This window comes from Anabrus simplex, chromosome 1 (genome assembly GCF_040414725.1).
Source record: "Anabrus simplex isolate iqAnaSimp1 chromosome 1, ASM4041472v1, whole genome shotgun sequence".
NCBI classification, from domain to species: Eukaryota; Metazoa; Arthropoda; class Insecta; order Orthoptera; family Tettigoniidae; genus Anabrus; species Anabrus simplex.
The window spans coordinates 347,554,894-347,581,128 of record NC_090265.1 but is presented as its reverse complement, the minus strand read 5'-3'; the positions used below and the strand labels follow the sequence as shown (position 1 = coordinate 347,581,128).

Here is a 26,235-nt window from a genome sequence, read left to right as displayed (position 1 = left end):
AGGTCAGATCCGGTGTCAATCAGAAATTTTGCTTTGGTATTCTGATCAAAAATAAATAGACGGCGGCCCGATGTAGAACAGACAGTTGCCGTCTTCACTGGCTGTTCGTTCCGTTTTCCGCCTGCCAGGAACAGGGACTAGTACATTTTACAGCTTTATCTTGGAACTTTTTGTGGTACCAACAAAGCCGGCTCTGTGGAGTAAGGGAACGGTCACGGCTTTTAGATCTCCTTTTACTGTGACTCCTGCCTCGGGGCTGGTTACGGGCCAGGGCATCGACTTTACGTGTCAATTCCTCCATCTGGGCAGCTAAAGTATTCGGCGCAGCTGTAGCATGTACGGCCAAGTGGCTATATGGTGGTGTGACAGTAGGTGAGAGTTCCAAGATCTTGTCTGCAAGCTCTGCTATATCAGCTAGAGGCATTAACTGGGCCGCTAATATAGCCTGCAAGTGCTGGGGTAGTCGACGCATGAAAAGTTGTTTTAATATACTTTCGTCATGAAGTGAGCTACCGGCAAATGACTTTAAGTGACGTAAAAATTGTGATGGTTTCCTATCGCCGAGTTCTTCGTCACCAAGAAGTTGGCGAACTCGTTGCTCTTCGGATACGGAAAGACGACGGACTAGTTCAGATTTTAGTTTTTCGTAACGTCCTGTGGTAGGAGGGTTAATAACAATGTCTTCTACCTCGGCTATGACCTTGGTGTCAAGCTGTGAAATTACATTATCAAATTTAGTCTAGTCGGCCGTGATGCCTGCGAGCCTGAATTGAGTCTCAACCTGGGCGAACCAAACAGTTGGTCTGTCATACCAAAACGGTGGTAGCTTTGCAGAGATTTTGGCAACTTGGCCAACATTGCTAGATGTAGCATCGGTACCAGTAGACTCATGCTCCTGGAGCCGGGCTAGTAATGCTTCGTTCTGCTCTTGCAAAGGCTTCGTCAAAGCAATAAGTTGTTGGAGTTGGTTCTGCAAGTTGTTATTTTGTTCCTCCAAAGCTTTTAATCGATCTTCCGCCATAATCAAGATGGGTACACAATACAAGGGCAAGGAGAAAAAGAATTCTGAAAATACCGGACAAGGTGACAAAGAAGTAGTCAGAGGTACGATGTGTAGTTGTGTGTGTAAGTGAATGAAGATGTGAGGATGAGCAACACAAGCACAAATTTACAAATGGTTTGAAACAATCTTATAGGTTAGCTGGAAAAGAAATACTATGCAGGTAGGCCTAGCATATGATAAGAGATTCACAAACATATAAACTATAAGTTAACAAAATAATCTTGCAGATGTTACACACTGATTTTGGTTATAAATGAAAATATTAAGCATAAACCGTGGGTTCCAATGTCCATTTTAAGTCTTGAGGAATGTCCATATAATGCAACTGTATGTTATACCTGTAATGTAACAACTTAGAAACCACTAAAAGGCACGATTACGATTTATATATATATAGTACAACAATTCAAGCAGTAGTAATGCATGAGAAGTAGGTTATTTTAAAGTAATTTTACTTGTTTGAACAGCAAATAAGGTAAGCCTATGTTGTGGAGTAGTCTGTATCTTAGGCCTTAATTAGCAAAAAGAGAAAGGAAATTGCACAGAAGATTGCTGGATTACGTACATCAATTTAACACCAAGATTGTAACTATGGTTAGAAAACTAGGTACTGTCCACTGTAGGCCTATACATTTCTTTGTGATGTCCGTACAACTTCACAACGAATTTATGTTGTGAATAATGTGCAATATTCCGGAACAAGTAAAACGTAGGTTATATACATACAAGTTTTTAGATGATATGTTGCGTTCTTGAAGAGTAGCAGATGCGGCGTAACAAAGAGAAGTGGCGTAAAGTTGCCGCGTGCGGACTGAAGCGATGCGTATCACCGACGGCCGTTAGGATTCCGGCGACTGTTTTTGTCGTTTGTCGAATTGGTTTCATACTCGGAAGAGGTGGTAGTTCCAATGAAGTAAACAGTCTAATGCCTCTTTGAAATAAAGTGTGGTAACATACCGTGATCTGTGGTGAAGCACGTGGTCCAAGATAGGTTATGGTATGAGCGTGTTCTCCATACTCGGGGTCACCATTTATGGAGTCTTGGTTGTAGGCAGCTCCACATCGTTCATAAATAAACCAGCCCTCATGGATAATAAGATTTATTTACACCACACACAGTTTTAGTACACCTTTGCATGTGAGATAGGTTACACTGATTACACCAACAAGACACAAACAGGCGTGATGCTCATGCTCATTCCACGCAGCCGAATGACGCTAGTTTAGCAAGCTATACCCTGATGCAATGTTGCATCGTGCACAAGGGTGCGTTCTGTATGTGGGGCGAGTTCATTCTTCCTGATGCCGCCACAGATCTATATCATGACACTGTAGGAATTTCAGTAGAGCATGCATTTTAGTTGGTGATGAATTATTGTTGAAGTAGCTACCTCTGTGGATCAGTGGTAGAGTGTCGGCCTCCGGATCCCAAGACAGCGGGTTCGAACCCGGCAGAGGTAGTCGAATTTTTGAAGGGCGGAAAAAGTCCATTCGACACTCCATGCCGTACGATGCCGGCATGTAAAAGATCTCTGGTGACACATTTGGTGTTTACCCGACAAAATTAATTCAATCTCAGCCATAGACGCCCAAGGGAGTTTCGGTTTACTCGGTCTGCCATCTAGTAGGCCAAGAGCAAAACGTAACGTCGAAATTGACGAGCAGAGAGCCAGATGGCATCATCTTGAAATGTTTGCATACGGTAGCTAAGGCCATACATTCATTATTATTATTATTATTATTATTATTATTATTATTATTATTATTATTATTATTGTTATTATTATTATTATTGTTATTGTTGTTGTTGCTGTTGTTGTTGTTGTTGTCGTCTGTCCCCACTGTTAGTGTGAGGGTAATGACATTACAACAGAAAGAAAGAATGCAGTCCACATTTCGATATCCTCTCTAACTATTTCTTCGTAGTCGGAGGAGATAATCCTTGCTAACTCGTCCCTGTTTTATACAGATGGTTGCTTACTTTTTGCTGACTCGGGTTACATTTTGTTACTTCATGCGATATTTCTGCTACTGGGTCCTCCCTCCGCAATTCTTGCTCCTTTAGCTCCATCTGACTGTTCCACGATCCGAGAGTGGGAGGATTCTGTTCAGTGTTCACAGACCTATCCATGTCAGACGAAGATAAAGTACTTTCCGGAGGGTGTTGGCTCTCAACTTCTGACCTTGTCAAAAGTTGGAGAGTGATGGCCAAATTATCCAGTTGTTGGTCTTCCTGTCTCAGTGTGCTTGTGATCCTTTAGTTTTATTCTATAGTTCCTTGATCTGATACGTGTATGTCCCTGGTATCTGATGGTTTTTTTCTACTGATAATTATGGTACCTGAGTCTGAACTGTCATTTGCATCTAATGCAGGTTGGTCCCCTGCAGGTGCGTTAACTAGATCCCGTGAGCTGGCGTTTAACACGTGTGTGTTTACTATTTCCATGCTTTCTAACTTACTGTCATGACTTATGCCAGGTGTTGTAGGATTGACGTCACTATCTATGCTCCTTTTCACTGCAACGTTCGCTACGCTGTTCTGTACAGACGTTGGTTTTTTATACATGCGTAAGAGAGGGGTCTGTATCTGACCGTGAACTGTCAAAGGATAGAGGTTTGAATAGATCGCGAAATGCGAGGCGTGATCTAGATGCCGTCGTTGTTTTGACGTTAGTAAATCTAGTGGTACAATTAGTCCGATTATGAAAAGAACTTCGACATGGAAAACAGTGTTGCTCCTGCCCGGGATAGGTTACATATGCCTCATAACTCGCTAGAGTGAGGGTTGAAGGAATAGGTTTTCCAATTGACGTCTGAACTACCCTTATTCCTGTATCGATTTGATAGTGGTATCTATATGGCCACTTCTCGTTTTCTATCTGTTGTACTTTGCCATAATTCTGCAGAACGTACTGCATCCGCTCGTTCGGTGCTTCCGGCGGTATATTAATTAATCGTACAGTGGTAAGTTCTATTTCACTGCGCATGATTGTAACGGTCACTGAATCGCCATTCATTAATGTAAGATAATTTGTACCTCTAAAGGTATGTAAGTTCTTCTGGCAGCTTCTGTCATTATTTAATTGAGATAGGCTGCATTCTGTTTTCCTACTAGTTGAATTGTTTGTAGTTCATCATCACATACCAGATGAACGGTACTTTATTTGTATTACTTAATCTCAACTCAACACCGTCTTCTTTTATTTTCCGCATTTCTCCTGTATTGAAGTTACTTGGGCTTTTTTCCCACTGAACAGAACCATCACAACTATACCGTAGTAGCTGAGAATGTTGGCATATACGAATTTTTAACCATATCAAAATCACAGTTTTAAGAGTTCTCTATTTATACTGATGAGTACAGCGGAGGGAGATTTTTATCAAACATATGATATTTCAACATGCTCTGCTTGCTGCAGTGATTCTCTTGCAGACGGTGGAGCAGGTGCTACCTGTAGTATATTATTTACTAACTCTATAGTCTCAGCAACACAGCTTCCAATATACGCGAATAGGCCAGCCGTGCTACAAGATGTACAGTTGATACAGAACTCTTAGCCACCTATCGGGAAAAAAGCTGCAGTTAAGTGTGCCTGCATGAGGTATATGTAACACTAGCGCCCCAAGTGGCGAAATGCTTCACCTGCAACCAACTTTCTTAAATTGTATTCTCTTTGAATGTAAATACGGCTTTGCTTACTCTTTCTATCGGAGGTTTTGTTTGACATGAGTCAGAGTCATGAATTAATTTGAAGTGTGTTGAGTGTGTTGTAATTTTGGTTGTCATATGAAGTATTGTGGAAATTGAATTTGTGACAGACTCGATGAATTTTCCTCATCCTTCTAGTGGCAGTGTCAATTCTGCCTGTCAGTTGTCAGAAAGATTAGCTGACATTTCCATTCACACAGAATCTGCCTATGATTACACAGATGTTGGTTCGGACGAAGTTTTGTATGTTACACAACAAGAAATCACAAGCGAATCGTTTTGTTACGAACAGACTTCATCCCCGTTAGATGCTGCAGGCAATGCCGGTTGTCCTACTGCCGGGCAGTGGGAATATATTGCCCCTGACTCGAAAAGTTTGGACAGTGTTGTGGACGAACTTGGTCCAGAAGAAGTGCGCTGGTTTTACAAATGTGAATCTGACAAACGATGGTTAGAATTTAGCGGTTATGATTCACTGAGAATAGAGTTTAAATATCGCCAGTTGTCTCATGAATGGCATTTTTATAGTCAGGAAAATTGGACCGAAGCTGAAGGGAAAGAAACTTTTCAATATGCTGAAAGTGCCTTAAGTGTCGATAGTAATGTATCTGGTGATGACGGCTCGAGTTACGACTACAATGGATCTGGAAGTGCGTGTTCGGCTGTCTCGGAACACAAGATCGTCGTTCGAGGAGGAATGTATGAGGTGGACCTCCAGGAATGGAAATGTTTCTCCATATACTGGCCTAGTAAGGATTACTATATTTACAAGTAATCTAAGTTATCTACCGGTATTCATTTAAATTCAGAGATCTTGTAAGATTTGTGGATATAATTGTGATATTCAGCAACTTGATTGATTGATCTATTCATTCATTATCGAATTTCAAGGACAGGGATTTGTGCTATTGGCCCCAGCGAAGGTTGGAGAAGGAAGGCCCTGATGCTTTGATGTATGATACAGAGTGACAAGTTGGAGGATCATTAAAGGTAAAGACGGAAATAAAAATATTCCAGACGTCGGATAAGCTTAGCCTAATATTGCTCGGACTGGGGGTGAGGGGAAAATGTCCCAAGCGAGATCAGATGGGAGTTATGATAATTATTGCCTAGCACAAGAAATGATATGAAAATTCTAAGGTCTTTTAATTTCTGTGAGTTTTGTGGCTTAGAGCAGTAGGCCTACACAAGTTCTTTCAAAGTACCCCTCAATTGGATAGCTGGCTTGAGGGAGCAAAGGGTCCTAAAATGAACATATTACATGGTCATCAGACTTATTACACTCACCAATAACAACTTTCGTAGAGTATGCACTGTTGCAGAATTGTGTTGGAACCAACCATATGAATTTTCTGCTGTGTAATGTTTTATCAGCCTGCATTGACATTTTCATTAAAGAATACGAGTTCTTCTGATAATCGGCTACCACTTTTCTGTTCCTAAAGCAGATTTTTTTTAAACACTGATATACAATTGTACATAAGCAAAGTTATCTACATTCAGGCCTTAGAAGACTCTTTGAATCATTGAATAATTTATTTGGCATTAAACAACATACATATACAGGTATTCTCCATCTATAGGCTATATATATATATAAAATAAGAGTTTTGTCTGTACATTGCTCAGAATTTAAAAAAGGATGGTATTTCTGTATTCGCCGTATCCACAGTAACAAGGAAATGCACTTTTCAATTTTCCGTAATTTCTGTCTGTCTATCTCTATGTATGTATGTACACGCATCACTAGAAAATGACTAAAGATAATTTAATGTAAATCGGTATGCTAAGTCGGGGAATAAGTCGCTACAATATAGACCATAAATAATTTTATTCACACTGATGGAAATGGTAGCTTAGGGGAAAGCCTAAAATTTAATTTTCAAATATTTATGTTATTAGTGGTCCTATCTTAATGAAAATTGGTATACAAAGTTGGAGAATAAGTCGCTGTCATCCAGGCTGTAAATAATTTTATTCACGCTGAGTGAAATGGTAGTTTAGGGGAAGGCCTAAAATTTAATTCTTAAATGTTTATGTTATTAGTGGTCCTATCGATAAATACTACATAACCAAAGTTATATAGTATTGAATTTCCAATCATTTATGTCTTATACAATTTTACCGTACCAGCTATGATAATTGAGATATTCATGAATTGGGATTTTTGTTGCATAAGTCCATATCAGCGCCGAGTCATGAGAAAATGGGTGAACAGAATTTAATGAAAATCAGTGTGTAAAGTTGGGGAATAAGGAACTACAATCGACGCTATAAATAATTTCATAAGATGCCCCTAACATTACAGAGTCGAAAGAAAACTAAATGTGAAAGCCTACAATATAGAAAGCTCATGAAATTGATCAACAGTAACGTGACATTGACCATTGTTTGTTGTGATATGCTTTGTGTCTTCTGTTGTCACTCATCTCCAATAGATGGTATTACTGTTGCATAACGAGTGTGTGTATATATATATATATTTTTTTTTTGTAATTTGCTTTTCGTCACACCGACACAGGTAGGTCTTATAGCGACGATGCGATAGGAATGGGCTGTGGTTGGGATGGAGGCAGCCGTGGCCTTGATTAAGGTTTAGCCCCTGCATTTGCCCGGTGTGAAAATGTGAAACCATAGAAATCCATCTTCAGGACAGCCGTCCGTGGGGTTCGAATCCGCTATTTCCCGGATGCAAGCTCACAGCTGTGCGCCCCTAACCGCATGGCCAACTCGCTCGGTCGCACCGAGTATAACAGCCTGCCTGAATATTGGCGGGAAGTAGCTGAGCTGGGGAGTTAGATAAATTTCTTCTTTTTCATTTAATGTTAAGACATTTTCTGATACTGCTGGTAACAGTACGTAACACACAAGTTCATCATAGCATTTGAGCTATTCATTCCCTACTCAGTGGCACTGATTGGAATGAGCAGTGTGCTCACTTACATAAACAGTGGCAGTGGAGTGTTCACGGCTGTCTGCGGCGTGGTCTTTCCAGGACTGGGACATTGGACTGTTCTATCGGCACCGTAGTACTGTTCGTTAAAAGTGAGAAAATGTGCTGTTTTTCATTTGATAGAGTATTTTATATGAAAACATAGCTTTTAATCGCTACATTCCTACTGACGTTTATTGTAATGACCTATGTTGACTTCACTTAGAAAACCGCAAAGACAGTCTTCCTGAGAATGCTGTAGCGAAGCACGGGTAGATCAGCTAGTATAAACTAATGAGTTTACTTCAATAATAACTATATATATATATACACTTCTAAATACCTTACATGCCAATAGATACACTTTTGTATCAATATAAATTTATGCTCTGGAAAATGTATACTACCGAGGGAGCTCACTGTGCAGTTAGGGGTGTGCGCTGTGAGCTTACGTTCGGGAGATAGTAGGTTCGAATCCCACTGTTGGCAGCCCTGAAAATGGTTTTCCATGGTTTCCCATTTTCACTCCAGGCAAATGCCGGTACAGTACTTTAATTAATACCACGGCTGCTTCCTTCCCACTCCTAGCCCTTTCCTGTTCCATCGTCACCATAAGACTTAAATGTCGGTGCGACATAAAGCAGATTGTAAAAAAAAAACTAATTATGCAATTATACTTAAATAAATTGACAAACATCAAATTCGTTATAATATTGTAAAAAGAAAGTTCATCGCCAGTGTAACGATGGTATTGTCCATCCACGCCCTCGGTCAGGCTATCTCGGCTTTGAATTCTTGTAACATCTGTCAGAGGATTCTCATCCAGTTCAATACGAAAATGCCATTCAAATGAAATAAGAACAACAGCAGCAAAATTGTTAAGGATATCTTTGATTAATACTGTTGTATAAGTTACATAGGGCATAAGCAAATATGATGGAAGACCATATCCCTTCTGAAAATATAGAAACCTAGGAGTTAACACTTGAAGTTAGTGGAGGAGTGGAAGGTAAAAGCACTTCTTTTTTTTTTTGCTATTTGTTTTACGTTGCACTGACACAGATAGGTCTTATGGCAATGAAGGGATAGGAAAGGCCTAGGAGTGGGAGGGAAGAGGCCGTGGCCTGAATTAAGATACAACTCCAGCATTTGCCTGGTATGAAAATGGGAAACCACGGAAAACCATTTTCAGGGCTGCCGACAGTGGGGTTCGAACCCACTATCTCCCGGATGCAAGCTCACAGCCGGGCGCCCCTAACCGCACGGCCAACTCGCCCGGTAGTAAAAGCACTAACAGGGGATTTACTTGACCTCGAATACCGTACTCAGAACCATATGAAAATATGCTTAGAATAGAAATCACTCATCACAAAAACAGTGGTATGAGATATTCCCATGCAAAACTTTGCCTCCGGCACAAGAGACATTCAAATGATTCCATGTCGGAACACAAATAAGCAAAATATCAATATAATAGGTCCTAAAACACACCTAATTCAATGTTGTGACTCTCTTGTTACATTCACCATCAACAGTGTCACAGACTCTCTGATTAAGATAATTATGATACCTTAATGACAAACTTTTTAATACTGATTTGATTGTTTTGTACAGCTAGTCTTCAAAGTGCAGATGTGAGGTTTCAAAGAATTGGTCGAAGCAAAGTAGGGCTGAACAATGTGCTCATCTGACTAAAGCCACTTTTTTACTTTGAGCATCACTTCTGCATTTAAACAGTCTGTTATCAAAACCTACTCTAATAACATTCTCATTAGTATGTCAATGTCATAATATGCTTTTTACTAAGCATGTTCCAGCATGGGCTTTTACCTGTTGCAGAAAGTTGGTTATCACGGAGTGATGATTATTTGGTGATCATGTAAGTTTATTAATGGTTTTCCACATTGTAGCCTTACAAAATCAACGATCCTTATAATACTGTATAAGGCTTTTATTGCCTGAAGAATTATGCTCCAAGAGGATGGTGATATTTTCCTGTCTTCGGTGGCAATATCCTGTGTGTAACTTGTTTGGAAAACATATGTTTAAAAGGGTAGGATCTTTATAGTCTATCCAGGAATTGCAAAGAAACTGGTTCTTCTCACTAACGTGTTCGCCCAGGACTGGTCTTTTGACATTTTTACATGACTCCACAAGAATGTTTTGTGGACGTATTACTTCAAGTTTCTTTAAAATATTTCACCCAAAAGTGCCTTGTGATCTGTTGATAACAGGTATACAGCTTGTTAGCTAAACTATCGCTCATGGAAAAAGCTACATCAGATGTATAGATATCAGTAGAGCTATGCACAGACTGCAACACCCCAACTATAGTTTTCCCTCCTCTGTGAGTTAGTGTTGACACTGAAGATATTTTACTATAATTTATCAGCTTCATGGTCTGTATTGTTAGTTTGAGCACACAAGTATGAAGGATGAGTTGATTAGGTGGAAAACTCTCATCCTTCATACTTGATTGAAGATATATTATAACGAAATGACTTTGGTTACTGTTGCAAACAATTTCTTTGCCCATACTCTGGCTTATTAAGATCTCTGTTCACTTCCTTCACAAACTTTTGTGTCTCTTGAATAATACTATGATCTGTGTCCTCACATATAGTACTATATCTGGAAAAATATCATATTGAGCCTTAAGTTTGTTCACAAAAGTACGGTAATCAAATCTTTGAAATTGTGCTGGCCAACCACATTAGATGCCTCTAGTGCCCAGATTTCCATATGCCCATCATAAATTGTAGATCCATACGCCCTTGACGTATCAAATTGTGACATTACTTAACCTTTTATTTTAATTGTGAGAGGCTGTCTCACTTGAAGAGAGCTGCTCCTTGCTTTTTTCTAGTCACATAAGGTGAGTTGGGCTAAGTGCACACCCTAAAAATGGAAGTGCAACTTCGAATTGTAAATGCATCTAAACTAATTGCAGTACCAGAACAAGACTTCTTCTGCATATTGATTGGTTAATTATGTGTGACTACTGCATCTTGAATGTATGCTTTGAGCATGTATATTCCATTAGGAAATTAAATATCACTATAATGTCCAGCATACACATTTGCCCCATGATATGGGGCAAGTGCATCTCTAGCCTATATTCTTCCATTAAATGTATAACACATAATCAATCAATCAATCAATCAATCAATCAATCTGCATTTAGGGCAGTCGCCCAGGGGGCAGATTCCCTATCTGTTGCTGACCTCAATTTATCATCCGTTATGAACTACCAGTGCATTGATGAAACTACTCCAGGTGGCAGCCCAAAAGGGAAATCCACCGCCACGATAATTGGCGCAAGCAGGCCAAAGGGTTCTGGAGAGCCTGCACCACAACGCGAAGGGAAGTCGGAGTCCCCTGGGAACCACAGACTCAAGATGAAACGCAAGTTCTGGCTAGGAACTCTGAATGTAAACTCACTACTTAAGGTTGGAAAATTGAAAGAACTAACAAAGACAATGGAAGAAAGAGAAATAAGAGTTTTGGCTGTTCAAGAAACAAGATACAGAGACGAGGACTTACTCGATATTGGAAAGTTTAGGATATTTAAAGGAAAACCAGCCATCATAGTGGACCACACTAAATCTCTCCCACTATTCAGAACAGCATTCATTGTAGACAAGTGTTTAATAGACTCCGTTGTAGGTTTCGAGAGTTTCTCTGAACGCCTATCATTTCTGCATTTAGGATGTGGAAACAAAACGTACACATTAATCAATGCCCACGCCCTGACCAATGAAGACAACTGCAAAAAAGCAGACAAAGTTGATAGTTTTTGGGAGGAATTGGAAGATCAGATCTCTTGGATTCCCGAAAGAAATGTGAAGGTATTAATGGGGGACTTCAATGCTCAGATAGGAAGAGAGAAAAAGTTCAGAAAAATAGTAGGGGAATATCCGGCACACAGGCGGACAAATGGGAATGGAGAGAGGCTTATTGAGTTGTGCCGAGCCTTTAATCTACAACTCATGTCAACTAAATTCAGACACTTGCCAAGAAAACAAAAAACGTGGAGATCTCCCAATCCGATTCTGGGTGAATTCCAAATTGACCATGTGGCGATCTCTAAACAAGCGCAAAAAGAAATCATGAACGTGAAAGTATTACGAGTGCCCAAGTTGATTCTGATCATTATTTAACCAAAATAAAGATGAGACTTCTCCCAGTCAGGAAAAGACGAAAGGGGAAAAGAGTACCAAGATACGATGTGGAAAGATTAAAACTTAGTGAGGAAATAAAGCATCAATACCAAAAAGAGCTGGAAAACATTAATTCAGTAAACTGGGATGACATTCGAGACAATATTAAACATGCTGCAAGTAAAACCATTCTCTTGGCGAAACGTGAATGGTGGAATGAAACATGTGAAGGTGCACTCTTGCGCAGAATGGAGGCATGGAAGAAATGGAGTTCCACCAGAAGGAACTGTGACTTGATTGCCTTCAGAGATCAAAGAAAATTGACAGCACAAACTTTCAGGTAAGCGAAAAGGCAATATGAAACAGATCAGCTGAAGAAGACCTCAGAAGATTTCCAGAAAAATAACACCAGAAATTTCTGTCAGACCTTTAAGTGATGGTTAAAAGGATATCAATCACCTGGTCTATGTTTTGAGGATGAAGAGGGTAAACTAGGAATGAACAATAAGGAAAACTGTGAAATTCTCGCCAGATATTTCAAAAGATTACTGAAATGCGACGGTCCATAAGAAAGACTGGCAATTAAACGACCACAGGTAACAATGCCAGATTCAAAGCCACCTGACGAACGTGAGGTATCCAAAATCATCCAGGAGCTAAAAAATAACAAGGCAGCAGGTGAAGACGGTATTGTGGCAGAACTGCTCAAAATGGGAAATGCAGAATTAATCTCATCATTGACCCATTTATTTAAAATTATTTGGGAAACGGAAAGAATTCCAGAAGACTGGCTAACTGCTTTAATACAGCCATTACACAAAAAAGGGAACAAGAAGGATGTCAATAATTATAGAGGAATTTCGCTGCTTTCGGTCCCATATAAAATGCTGTCTAAAGCCCTTCAAACCAGGGTTGAAGAAAGACTCGATGAAGAACTGGGCAAGTACCAATCTGGATTCCGGAAAGGCAGATCATGCGCTGAGCAGATTTTTAATCTCAAGAACATCATAAAATACAAGATGCTGGGACGAAGCAAATATGTTGTAGTCTTCATGGATTTTAAGAAGGCCTACGATTCGGTAGATAGAGAGACGTTATTCGGAATACTGGAAGAATTTGGTGTGGACAGTAAAACAAGGAATATCATCAAACAGACACTTACCAACACCAAGTCAAAGGTCAAGTTCATGGGTGAAATATCGGAGTCCTTTGAAGTCAAGACTGGTGTGAGACAAGGGGATGGACTCTCACCAATTCTCTTTAACTGTGTCTTGGAAAAGGTGATAAGGAAGTGGAAAGAAGGAATCTCAGACAAAGAAGCATTCCGTATTGGAAGAGGGACAGGTGCTATACGGATAGACTGCCTGGCATATGCTGATGATATCACAGTCTTTGCCAGTGACATAGAAATAGCAAAGAAAAGAGTGGAACAACTCCATAGCATAGCAGAAATGACTGGACTGCAAATATCATACAGTAAGACCAACATCAAAGAGGCTCCCCAAATGTTAAAGTTGAAAGAGGGGAAAGTCAAAAGAGTAAAGAGCTTCAAGTATCTTGGAGAAATAGTTCAAGAGAATGGATCAGAGAAGATAGCTCTGATAGAACGAGCGAGAAAAATGGAAACAGCGTATCAGCTCACTAGAGACACCTACAACAAGAAAGCTTTATCATATGGAGCCAGATTAAGACATCTGGACACAGTCATCAGACCTGAATGCTTATACGCAGCAGAAACATTGGACATGATTGGAAAGGGAGATCTAGAGAACATCAAAAAGAAAGAGAGGAAAATGCTCCGGAAGATCTTGGGCCCGAAAATGAAAGGTGGGGAGAGGAGACTTAGACCCAACAAAGAACTATACCAGAAGACAGAGGAAGTCGTCGTACTGATGAAAAAGCGAAGGCTTCAATTTTATGGACAGAGAATAGACACCAACCGACTGACAAAAAGGATTTTCAGCTCCTTCAGCCTAAGGAAGACGGAACCAAAATGGTTTCGGGAAGTAAGGACCGACCTGGCCAGGATAGGAGTAGAAAAAGAGGACGTACTGGACAGAAACAAATTTAGACAAAAAGTGAAGGAGTTCAAGGGTTTCCAGGAGACTGGGGAAGAACTTGTGAAGAAGAAGAAGAGAACCTACACAGAAGAACAGAAGAAAGAAGTCAGTGCAAGGATGAAGAAGTACTGGCAGAATTTGAAGTCAGGACTGGTGAAAAATAACGTAAAGACTGTAAAACGTGGTCCATAGATGGCCGGAACGATAATAAATAAATAAATAAGAGAACATAAAGGTCCGATAAATGAGCCAATCATGCAGGTAGATTTAGCAGTTGGAGGAAATTGTCTCAGTCTATTCACCTTGTGAGGGTGGAGGGTGCAGATGAGGATGAAGTTGACAAGTTCAGACACACTGAAAGACATCATAGTCGGGGTTAACAGTGAGAATACCTACCATCGGCAGCCCTAAAGAAGATTCTCCATGATTTCCCATTTTCACACCAGGCAAATGCTGGGGCTGAATCTTAATGAAGGCCATGGACACAAACTTCCCAATCCTAACCCTTTCCTGTCCTTGCATCACTGAAAACATTTGATATGTTAGTGCGATGCTAAACTACTAGTAAAAACAGCAAGTATAAGATAGTGCTAGTGGGCAATTTCGTTGCGAGAGTTGGAAATAGAACTGAAGAATATGTGAATGTGATTGATAAATGTGGGGAAGATGTGGAAGCTAATAGGAATGGGAAGCATTTACTGGACTTTTGTGCTAGTATGGGATTAGCAGTTATGAATACGTTCTTCAGACATAAATTCACTGCTTCACATGAGGGGATAGGGGTACCAGGTCCATAATAGATTATATCAAAACTGACTTTGAATTCAGAAAATCTGGGTATTTTTTTTGATGGTACAGACCACTATCTAATCAGTAGTTAACTAAGCATATCTAGCCCGGCCCCGCAGTGTAGGGGGCTACGCGTCCGCCTGTCACCTGGCGGCCACGGCTTCGATTACTGGCTGGGTCAGGGGTTTTTAATTGTAATTATTAATATCCCTGGCCTGGGGACTGGGTGTTTGTGTCGTCCTGAACGGTCCTTGCCTCATATTCAACCACTACACTTCCGCAATTCCACTTACACGCAGGTTCCTGTCATATGGTGAAAGTAGTGGCAAAACATCTGTAGAGGTCGACGCCACAAACAGATATCATTTTATAAAAAAAAATTAAAAAAGCATATCTAGTCCTCGGATAGAGAAAATGAATCTCTCTGCATATGAATAAGGGTAGAAAATCTCCAGGATGAGGAAATTAGACAGACGTACGTGGATATGTTTAGTAGAAAGTTCCAAACCTTAGGCAGTAAGCAGGTTCAGGGTATAGAAAGGGAATGGGTGGTATACATTGATGCTGTTGTAGAAACAGTTGGGAAGTGTCTTGGAACAGCTGTGTGTAAAGATGGGAACAAGTGAACATCTTAGTGCAATGATGAAGTAAGGGCAGTTTGTAAACGTAAAAGGAAGGCATATCAGAAATGGCTCTAAACAAGCACTGATGCAGAGAGGGATTTGTTTGTAAGTGATAGGAACACAGTGAAACAAATAATTGTTGAATCCAAGAGGAAAGTGTGGGAAGATTTCAGTAATAACTTGGAAAGTCTAGGCCAAGCAGCAGAGAGACCTTTCTGGACAGAATTTAAAAAATCTAGATAATCATGTGAACTCATAATAAATCCCAGGGAATTGCTGGTCAGGTGGAAGGAATAATTTTAATATTTTCTCAACATAAAGGGAAATCTTTCTATTGATGCCACAAACAGCTAAGGTCATGCAGAAGGAGGAGAATGGTTAGTGAAGTAACGGCTGTGAAAGTGTATAGATGGCAAATGAACTCCATTGCTATAAAGTGGCAGGAATAGTTGAAATTAGTCCTGAAGTGGTGAAATATAGTAGGAAGGCAGGGATGAAATTGCTTCATAGAGTAATAAGATCAGTGTAGAATTTTAGTAAGGGATCTTCTGATTAAATATAAACTGTGAAAAAAATGAAATGGCGTAGGGCCTATGGTTTTTAGTGCTGGGAGTGTCCGGTCGGCTCACCAGGTGCAGGTCTTTTGATTTGACTCCTGTAGGTGACCTGCGCGTCGTGATGAGGATGAAATGATGATGAAGACGACACATACACCCAGCCCCCATGCCAGCGAAATTAACCAATGATGGTTAAAATTCCCGACCCTGCCAGAATCGAACCCAGGATCCCTATGGCCAAAGGCCAGCACGCTAACCACTTGGCCATGGAGCCGGTCAATATATCAATATCAGTATAAACAGTAATTGCACCTATCTGTAAGCAAGGGAACAGAAAGGATCATGGTATTTCGTTGTTCAGTATACCAAGCAAACTGTTCACCTGCAAGGGTGCAATCAATGGTTGAGAGTAAGTTGGATAAAAACTAGTGTATTTTCAGACCACAGAGGGGTTGTCAGGATCCGATTCTCAGTATATGCAAAGTACGTGTAATTAAAAGTGTTAAAGAGGGGACTAAACAGTTATGTTTTTTTATGTTTCATAGATCTATAGAAGGCATGCTACAGATTACCAAGGGATGTTAGCCATACTGGATAATTATGGGAATGAAGGGTAGATTATTAAAAGCAATCAAATGGATTTATGTTGACCAGTTGGTACACAGTGAGAATTGATGGTAGAATGAGTTCTTGTTTCAAGCTACTTATAGGAGTAAGACAAGGCTGTCATCTTTCACCTTTGTTGTTCATAGTTTACAGTACATGGATCATCTACTGAAAGGTATAAAGTGGCAGGGCGGGACTCAGTTAGGTGGAAATGCAGTAAGCAGTTTGGCCTATGCCGACGATTTGGTCTTAATGGCAGACTGTGATAAAAGGCTGCAATCTTGGAAATAGGTGCAATAATTTTATATGAAAATTAGTCTTTCCAAGGCTAAATTAATTATAGTGGGGAGATACTTAAGAGAATTGAATGTTAGCTTGGGAATATAAAGCTGGAACAGGTAGATAATTTCAAGTATTTAGTATGTGTATTCTCCCAGGATGGTAGTTTAGTAAGTGGGATTGAATCAAGGTGCAGGAAAGCTAATGCAGTTAGCTTGCAGTTGCCATCAATGGTATTCTATAAGAAAGAAGTCAGCTCCCAGATGAAATTATCTTTACACCTATGTGTTTTCAGACCAACTTTGCTTTACGGGAGTGAAAGCTGGGTGGACTCGGGATATCGTATTCATAAGTTGGAAGTACAAACAGGTGGGAACAGTGGCATGAGGATATTCAGAATGAAGAGAGAAAGTATAAGTTAGGAATGAGAATGAACTCAGTTGGTGATATTATTCATATAAACCGGCTTCGGTGGTGGAGTCGCGTGGTGAATGGAGGTGGGTAGAATAATGGACTCAGTCATGGAGGTAAGACAAGTAGAGGGATTAAAAGACAATGATGGTTAGACTTCTTAATTATTTAACGGTAAGAGGTATAGAACTAAACAAGGCCACAGAGCTAGTTACAAATACAGGATTGTGGAGGTGTTTAGTAAATTCACAGAGGCTTGGAGACTGAATGCTGAAATGCATAACAGTGTATAATGAAGATCTATGTCTATTTATTCTCACTTCACTTTGCACACAGGTAGTTACTCCCACTGGAACATGAAACAAAGTGCATTGCTTGACATAGCAAGAACCAGTGGTCCCTGCAGGCTCCACTCCCTTTCACGCAGCTGCCGGCTCAGTCTTTCCCAGCTGCTACTCTTGTTCCAAGATAATTGGATGACCCAGTATCATTCAGACAACTAGAGTTAGTACTTAGTGCAGGTACAAATGCCACCACCAAATGACACTTGCAGACAAATGCTAAATTTTGCATAGGAAATACTTAGACAACTGTTTTTGTGATGTGTGATTTATATTCAAAGAATGTGTTTTGTTTGGTTCTGAACATTCAAGGTCAAATCCATTGTAAGTGGGATGGAGTGGTTAGCTCTATGCCACTGTGCCTTTAGCCCCAGGAATTACCTTGGGCCTCATTTATTGCTGTAGGCTGAGCAAACCTCTGGGCCACATGCCACTCCAGAAATTGAAAACTTGTTTATCTTTTGATTTCCTGGTGGAGAATAGAATCCTTATCCTTTCAGGTGAATGAAGCATGTTAGTACAGCGTCTGCTACCGTGATTTGTTTCATAAAAATAAAATATTTTACTCAAATAGACATAGGGGAGATCTGGCTTGGTTTCTGGGCCTAGTTATTAATGCATATTGTTGTCTGGGTCATCAGTCCATAGAATGGTTTGATGCAACCCTCCATGCACCCTATCCTGGGCTAACCTTTTCATTTCTACATAACTATTACATCCTACATCTACTCTAATTTGTCATATTCATACCTTGACCTACCCCTGCCATATTTATCACCTACAATTCCCTAAAAACTGATTGAACAAGACCTGGGTGTCTTAAGATGTGCCTTACCATTCCATCTCTTCATCTGATCATATTTTGCCAAGTTGTTCTACTCTCACCAGTTCAATTCAGTATTTCCTTTGTGATTTGATCTACCCATCTGAACAGCATTCGCCTGTAACATCACATTTCAAAAGCATCTATTCAGTCTCTTTCTTTCTGAGCTAGATATCATCCGTGTTTCACTTACATACAATGCCACACTCCAGGCAAAAGTCTTCAAAAACATAAATCTAATTCCTATATCATTCTTCAAAATGAGCAAATTTCTTTTCTTTTCCCTCTTGGAGCCAAGAGCCGATCTAGTCGGCCGCTCCCCATCAGCTGGAAGAGGCCAGAGCTCCGCCTCCACTCTACTACTGTAAAGTGCCAGGCCATTTTCAGTGGAAATACATGTATTTTAAAATTCGCGTATATCTACCGGTGTATAGCAAATACCGGCATGAAATTTTCTACATATCGACTACGTAGAATAAGAAACTGGTTTGGAGAGATATAAAGGGTCAAAGACCTTTTATTGTTGATTTATAGTTGTCGATAACGTTTATTTTTAGGAAGAGAAAAATATTTTCGCACTTTCTCTCTCAATATCTACTTTGAAAAAATAATTTACTATACAAAAGAATATACGTAATTATGTAAAATGTATTTCTAAATACAATTCTATAGAATAACTAATTTGAACGAGAAAAATAAAAACGTAAAAAATAAAAATTCAAACATGTCACTAGTAAAAACAAGACAATTTTACTCACCGATAAAATTCGTGTGAATGTATCGATCTTTGGCAAATACTGACAACAAATTTTCTATGTGCGGACAAGACAGTATTAAAATAATTCTGAATTATTAAATAAGTAAAAAATAATAGTTGATATTATAGTTTTTGTTTTCAGAAAAAACAGGTTCTCGTTTTCGGTTGTAGTATATATTAGAAAAATAATTTTACATTACAACAGAATTTACGAAATTAAGAAATGTATATCACTAAATTCCTGATTTGCTTTGACCTACTAAGCGACCGCTGCTCAGTTCGGTACCTGCCGTTTACGAGGTGAATCATGGTCAGTGAGACAGATCCTCTCAGTAATTATTCTTGGTTTTCCAGACCGGGGTCCTCTCACCCTCAGATATCTCCTCAATTGCAATCACTTAGGGTCACTTAGATTGAGTGAACCTCGAACCAACCTTCAGGACCAGGCGAAAATTCTTGACCTGGGCAGCAATCGAACCCATGACCGGGTGAAAGGCAGGCACGCTACACTTGGCCCTCGGAGACCGGCATTTAGGTAATGATAGAGGGCTATATGTGACTATAAGGTTTAGCAGAGAGTAAGTGAAAAGTAAATTGAAGTGTGATATGGGCGGAGAATCAGACGGTAGGGCATGTTTAGGTCCAAGAACTTCCTTGAAGGAGACAGGAGGTTGAGGAATGTTGTTGGGTTCATTGGGACAAATTTCCACAAAATGTTCTCCAGAGACATCATCATCATCATATTCGTTATCACTAGTTTCATCTACCACCATATTCAGAGTAGCTTTAGTGCTGTTAGACACAATTAAACGTCTCTTTTTTAGCTGCGGTGATTCCGCGGACGTGTCTGGTATAATTTCATCGCTACTCTCTGAACTAAATTCCCTATCGCTATCCGATAAATCATCAGCGTTAACTTCGCACTGTTCTAAATACTGCATTAATTTATTGTCATCAATACCTGCTGAAAAATTATCACGTGAATAACATGCCATTTTCCTGTCACACATCCACTCACTGCAAGGAGCAATCTCTTACTGACCGGTTAGCGGTATTTGTAAACACAGGAAACGACTCTTGTGAAAGGTATAACACCCTCTTAGAACTGCCAAAGCAAGGCCAGGCACACAATAACGTGTAGCCCCTTTACTACAGGTTGTAACAAAAGTATGCACTCCACTATAGGTTGCCTCAAAATTACGTATATCACAGAATTTTAAGCCGGCCGATGTAATCGGCTCTGGCAATTTCTGACTGGATTGTTAACGGCCGACCAGATCGGCTCTGGCAATTTAAAGGGCGGAGCTCGCACTACCGCCTGGCACCAAGAGAGTTAAGAAGGGCTTTCCTTGCTTGTGCAAGTCAGCATTTTGTGTCCTTACTTCTGCTATTATTAGGTATTCTAGTACCCCAATAACAATATTCGTCTACTTCATTTCCTAATGTAATATTTCCTGCATCGCCAGACTTCATTCGACTGCATTCCATCAAATTTGTTTTGGATTTATTTATTTTCATCATGTACTCCTCCAATTCACCAATTTATTCAGATCTTCTGCAGACTCAGATAGAATAAAATCATCATCGGAAAATCTCAGAGTTTTGATTTTCTCTCCTTAGATTGTGATTCCTTTTCCAAATTCCTCTTTGATTTCCTTTATCATCTGTTCTATGTAAACATTGAAAATGAAAGGAGACAACTGCAGCCTTGTCTCATTCTCTTCTGGATTGCTGCTGCTTTTTCATGGCCTTCAATTCATACCGTTGCAGATTGATTTTTGTACGGATAGTAAATCATTCTTCTTTCTTGGTATCTGATCCTGATCACCTTCAGAATCTCAAATAGTTTGGTCCAGTCAACATTATCAAATGCTTTTTCTAGATCTACGAATGCCATGTATGAAGGCTTGTCTTTCTTAATTCGATCCTCTAAGATCAGACGTAAAGTTGGGATTGCTTCACATGTTCCTACATTTCTTCTGAAGCCAAACTGATCTTCCCCAAACTCAGCTTCAACTTGTCTTTCCATTCTTGTATAAATAATACATGTTAAAATTTGCAAGCGTGAGGTACTAAACTAATGGTGCGATAGTTTTCACACTTGTCACCACCTGATTTCTTGTGAACAGGTACAACAACATTCTGTCTAAAATCAGATGACACTTCTCCTGTTTCATATAACTTATCTTACACACTAAATGGAATAATCTCTCCATGCTGGATTCTCCTAAGGTGGTCAGTAATTCTGAGGGTTCCAGATGCCTTATTCCTATTTAGGTCTCTGAAGGTTCTCTTCAATTCTGACCTCAAAATTAGATCTCCCATTTCTTCAGCATCGACAGTTTCTTCTTGTTCCAGAACCTTATCTACTTTTTTCCTTGATACAATTGTTTAATATGTTCCACCATCTTTCTCCTTGTCTTCTTTCCCTAGAAGTGGTTTTCCATTTGAGTTCTAAATATTCATACACCTAGTTTTCCTTTCCCCAAAGATTTCCTTGATTTTACAGTGTGTGCAGCATCTACCTTTCCTACAACCATACAACCTTCAACATCATTCCAGTTCCCTTTCAGCAATTCTTCCTTAGCTCACCTGCACTTTCTGATTCATTCTTTAATCACATGTATTCTCTTCTACCCTCCTCATTTTTTACATTCTTATATTTTTGCCATTCATCAGTCATGTCTAATACACAGTTCAAAACAATTAGGGGAACATATTTTGTAACGTCTGGTATGTGAACGTTAATTTGGTAGATGGGGTTCCAATGGTCATACAGCATACTTTGAGACCTTAGCTACTCATAGTATGTCAAATCGAAGTTATACTCCATCTTTAGGCGTAGCCATGCATTAAACTGTCAGGTGACCCCTCAAAACAAAGTGAATAGCAGTGTGTCCGTGTGTTGTTGTAAGGTACACAGACTACTGCGGTCATTTGAGCGCATTGTACGTCAACCAGCACATCCCACGAGACATCTTAACAAGGTTCAAGTCTCAAGGGCCGTCACTTTGATCCATGAAGGATGCACTTTACGTTGTGTTGCTGTGGATTTCATTGTCTCACCATTAGTTATTTACCGCTTGTGGAATCCCTACAGTGAAACAGGTCAGTTAACAAGGAGGGTTGGACAAGGTCATGGATGTATGACAACCCCACAGGATGACCGATATCTGACCATCTGTGCGTTGCGGCGTCATTCAGCAACTGCCAGAGAACTGCAACAAGAGCTCAGGAGGGTCACTGGAGTCACAGTATCTGACCAGACAGTAGGGAACAGGTTAAGAGAAGTGTCCTTATGACCCAGACGCCCTGTTTGAGTGCTCCGTTTAACTCAGCAACATCGCGCAGCTCTCCTTCTGTTTGCCCCATACCTACGTAAATTGGCAACTTCGCCAATGGAGACCTGTATTGTTCACAGACGAGTCCAGATTTCCGCTGATGACACAGCGTGATGGACGTCAACGTGTATGGAGATGCCATGGTGAGCAGTACATGTCAAGTGTTGCCCAGGAAGGCGACCGATTCGGACAAGTTTCTGTGATGGTGTGGGGTGGCATCAGTATAGATGGCCGTATGGATCTTGTCGTCGTCCATAGTAATCACTGCTACAGCATGTGTTAGTTGCTACATACTGTGCCCTATAATGCTTTTGATTCCCGTCAGGCAAATGCCGAATTCGAACCAAGAACATTATAGTGACCAATACATCCAAGAAAAGATGTATGTACGGCACATGTCTTACCTTACGGGCGTATCCACAATCTGCAGCTCAGTAGAACATGAATCAGGGTATCTGGGTAGAAATGAGGGCATATAAAATAACTTAGGTGGATACAAAATGATGCAGGATAAGAGAAAAATCCTACAAAAAAAAATAATATCTAACAAAACATCACTGCATTCAAAGTTTTACAATCAGGGATTTATTACATAAAAATACTATTTACAAATATAAGAGCTTTCAAATGTGACTGGGGTAAAGATAATGTTGAGCCGATGACTACCAGTTCACTGCCTTCACGAAACAGCTTTACTGTAACAAGCATGGTACAATGGCGTAAGTAATGAAATAAAGAGAAAATGGATATCTGCTGAAATACACATCTAACAGTAATCTCGCCATCATAAAATTTTACTATGCCTCGAAACATCGAACCTGGTATCGATCCCTGGTCCAGTGAAGAGCAAGGCGTTGAATAATCATATACCAAAAAAAAAAAAAAAAAACAATTTAAAAGGAACACAACCATCTTGTCCAAGGGTCAACATAAAACGGGCAAAGCGTTAAAATAAAGCAGAACAGAACTAAAATCTCTCCCTGCGTCAAAACATCAAGGTCGTCCTTCCCCTCTACACACTCGACAAGCTGCAGACAGCAATATAACCGAGTTTCAAGACTGTGACGTCAGACACAACAACCCTCACCAGCGGATCACTAGACAGGCGGCTGCCCACACAATTTATGAGCTCAGCTGACGGACTTGTAGACTGAGTGCAAGGAAACTTCGCTACTCAATGTATCTCACATAATCTGGCTGCTAAAGCGCTCTCTTAAATACCCATGGGCTACACGCCCTCATCTCAATGCCACAAGCAATACAACCAATCTCATTTCCGCCTCCAATGGGCTATCCTTAATAATACAAAGGCACAATACAGTAAGCTATCATCACATAGCCATAATAAGGCACCTCATATGCATCTAATACACTCTTAATCTGTGCTGGGGCTCTCTCATATTAATTCATACGGTCAGCTACATGCATAATGCCCAAATCTCTCAAACATACGGACACGCCCACCCTGTCGGATAAGCTAGGTGAGTTACGGGGTAAATCCTGCTTGTCAGACTTACCTAACATGACCAAGGGAGTTCTACCTGACCCATGAAGATTACACGTACACTAATATAATACTATCGAAATGAAATATAATCAAATCAACAAGGAATATACAACCTACTACCTACACTAATGTACTGGGTTCGAGCTTGAGGCATAGCTATATATTACCAAGAATTTTCCTACCATAAACTAACCTGTTGGCTGACAGCCCCCCTGTTCCTATCTAAATTTAAATGACATGCTTGAAACAGAATTGGAAAGCTCTGATCTTATATGATTGATGACATGACGGAGCGGCCCTTCCTGTGGACCACTGAATTTACCACATCATGACAAACTGCGATGCTTGCAGCAGATACCGGCGGACGACTGGAGACATTCTATCTGGCGTAAATCCTTCTTGCAGCTCCTTAGATGGTTGGAAGATGTCCCCTTCGACGTCGCGCTGATCAGGTACGCCCAGCGTTCCTGGATCGATTCCCGATGTCGTGCCGGCTTCAGCTCCCGTTGTGGCTTCCTCGCAGTGATTACGTAGAAACTCGTCCTGGCTTGATGCAGGGGTAACTGAAAAAAAATTACTTATTACAGACTTTCCAGACTCGATGCCTGTTTCCACTAATATTGTGCCTCACACTTTACATTGACCAAGTCTTGTTCTGAATTTTAAACCTGGTACACTAGAGTTTTCTTCATCAAACTTGGTAACACTGTTATTTTATTCTTTCACTCGGACAACATGTCGTGGTACCAGAACTACCCTGAGCCTACATTTATTCTAGCATTACGTCAGTTACAACTTGACCTCACAGAAATATGAAGCTACTAGTTCATCAGTCTATTATAGGCAGTACCTCATCTCACCACAGCAGATCAACACAGGTAATATCAAGAACTCAGCTGAATATGCGGGTTAATTACTTACTTTCTTCCAGATTCAGTAGTGCTTGTTGTATGTGCAGCTCGAAGATAAAACGTTGTTCTCGGTGCCGACTCGCAGCATGACGACTTCGTTCAAACAGCCTTACGGTCAGAGAATGAGGCTGACGTGCCAGGCGGACCTGCATTTATAATCAGGTTGGCGTAGCCACGCCGCTGGATCGCGTGTAGGCTACGCGCGCCCGCGACTCGAAGTTTTCCCGCACAAAGCCCGTCAAGTGCCCTACTTAACGAATGCATTTATGCTTACAGCCATGTTGCATATCAAAATTTAGCATAAATTATGCAGGTTGCAATTCTTGTATCAGATCCAATGCATCTCTTTCGTAACCAGAGATATTAAATTAATTCCTTCTTCCCTCCGAAAGTTTGTCTGTCGCGATCAAAATTTTATTTTCCTCAATGTAGAGATCACCTTCTCATCGCAATCATTTATGCTATAAATTTTCAAAACCTCTTGGAACGGGACTATCTTCGGCTACAGACATAAAAGCCTTCCTATCCTTCCTAACTTGGTAATAGGCATCTAGCAGGGCTAGAAATCTCCGGTGGTTACTCTCGCAGCCTTGACATTCCGTTTCTTCTCGCTGCTTAGCTGTTTATGACTGTTCCCTGAGGAAATCATATTTACTTCTTCTTCTTCTTCATGTCCTTCACCGCTGGGTACCTCTGGTTGTTCTCTGGCGTCATGTTCATCCTCTTCCGGAATGTCTTCCTCCCAAGTTCTTCTTCTTTACTTCTTCTGGCTACAAAATATTGCCATTACCATTGTTTTTGTGGAATATCTACAAAGTGGTTATTCTATAAATATCTGCTTACTAATTTAATTATATACAATTATCATTATCCATCTGGTCTTAGCGACACGCTACTCTCACAGCAGTATAACAGCGCCAGTGTAGGTTAACAACTTTTCCTACACCCTGTTCCATTCATCCCTTGCTCCAGCGTGTGAGGGTTTTAAACACTCCATCCTAGCCTGCTTCGGTTTTCGCTGAGTTCCCCTCTTGTTGTAGTTGGATCGCCTTCTTCGTCCGGTGAGATGGATTCCTCCTCCTAGTCTTGTGGCTTCTACTCTTTCGGCTTATCTTTCGGCTGGCAATGTGCCATTTCTTCATACTCGTTCGGTTATGTTTTAGCTGCTCCCTGTAACTTCTAGGGTTTGACAATCGTCCCTCTTTCATGTCTTCTCTTCTCGGCTTTATCCGTAGTCGTGAACCTTCACTCTTCAGTCTTCTCCCTCGATCATGTACTCTTCTGTGCCTTGCAAACCATCCATACTTGTATCGATACTTCTTGTTCCTTTGACGTTTCTTGTATCGACTTATCTTCCTTCCTTTCT

At 40.4% G+C, this 26,235-nt stretch overlaps 1 protein-coding gene across 1 annotated transcript in view; it reads left to right on the top strand.

Annotated features, from left to right (window-relative positions):
- The first annotated feature begins 4,788 nt into the window (after nt 1-4,788).
- LOC136856779 (phospholipase DDHD1) overlaps nt 4,789-26,235 on the top strand; it is a 252,026-nt gene continuing 230,579 nt past the window's right edge. The window contains exon 1 of the mRNA XM_067134884.2: nt 4,789-5,521. Within this exon, the coding sequence (XP_066990985.1) occupies nt 4,888-5,521 (634 nt within the window). The 5' untranslated portion in view covers nt 4,789-4,887. The remainder of the gene's footprint in view (nt 5,522-26,235) is intronic.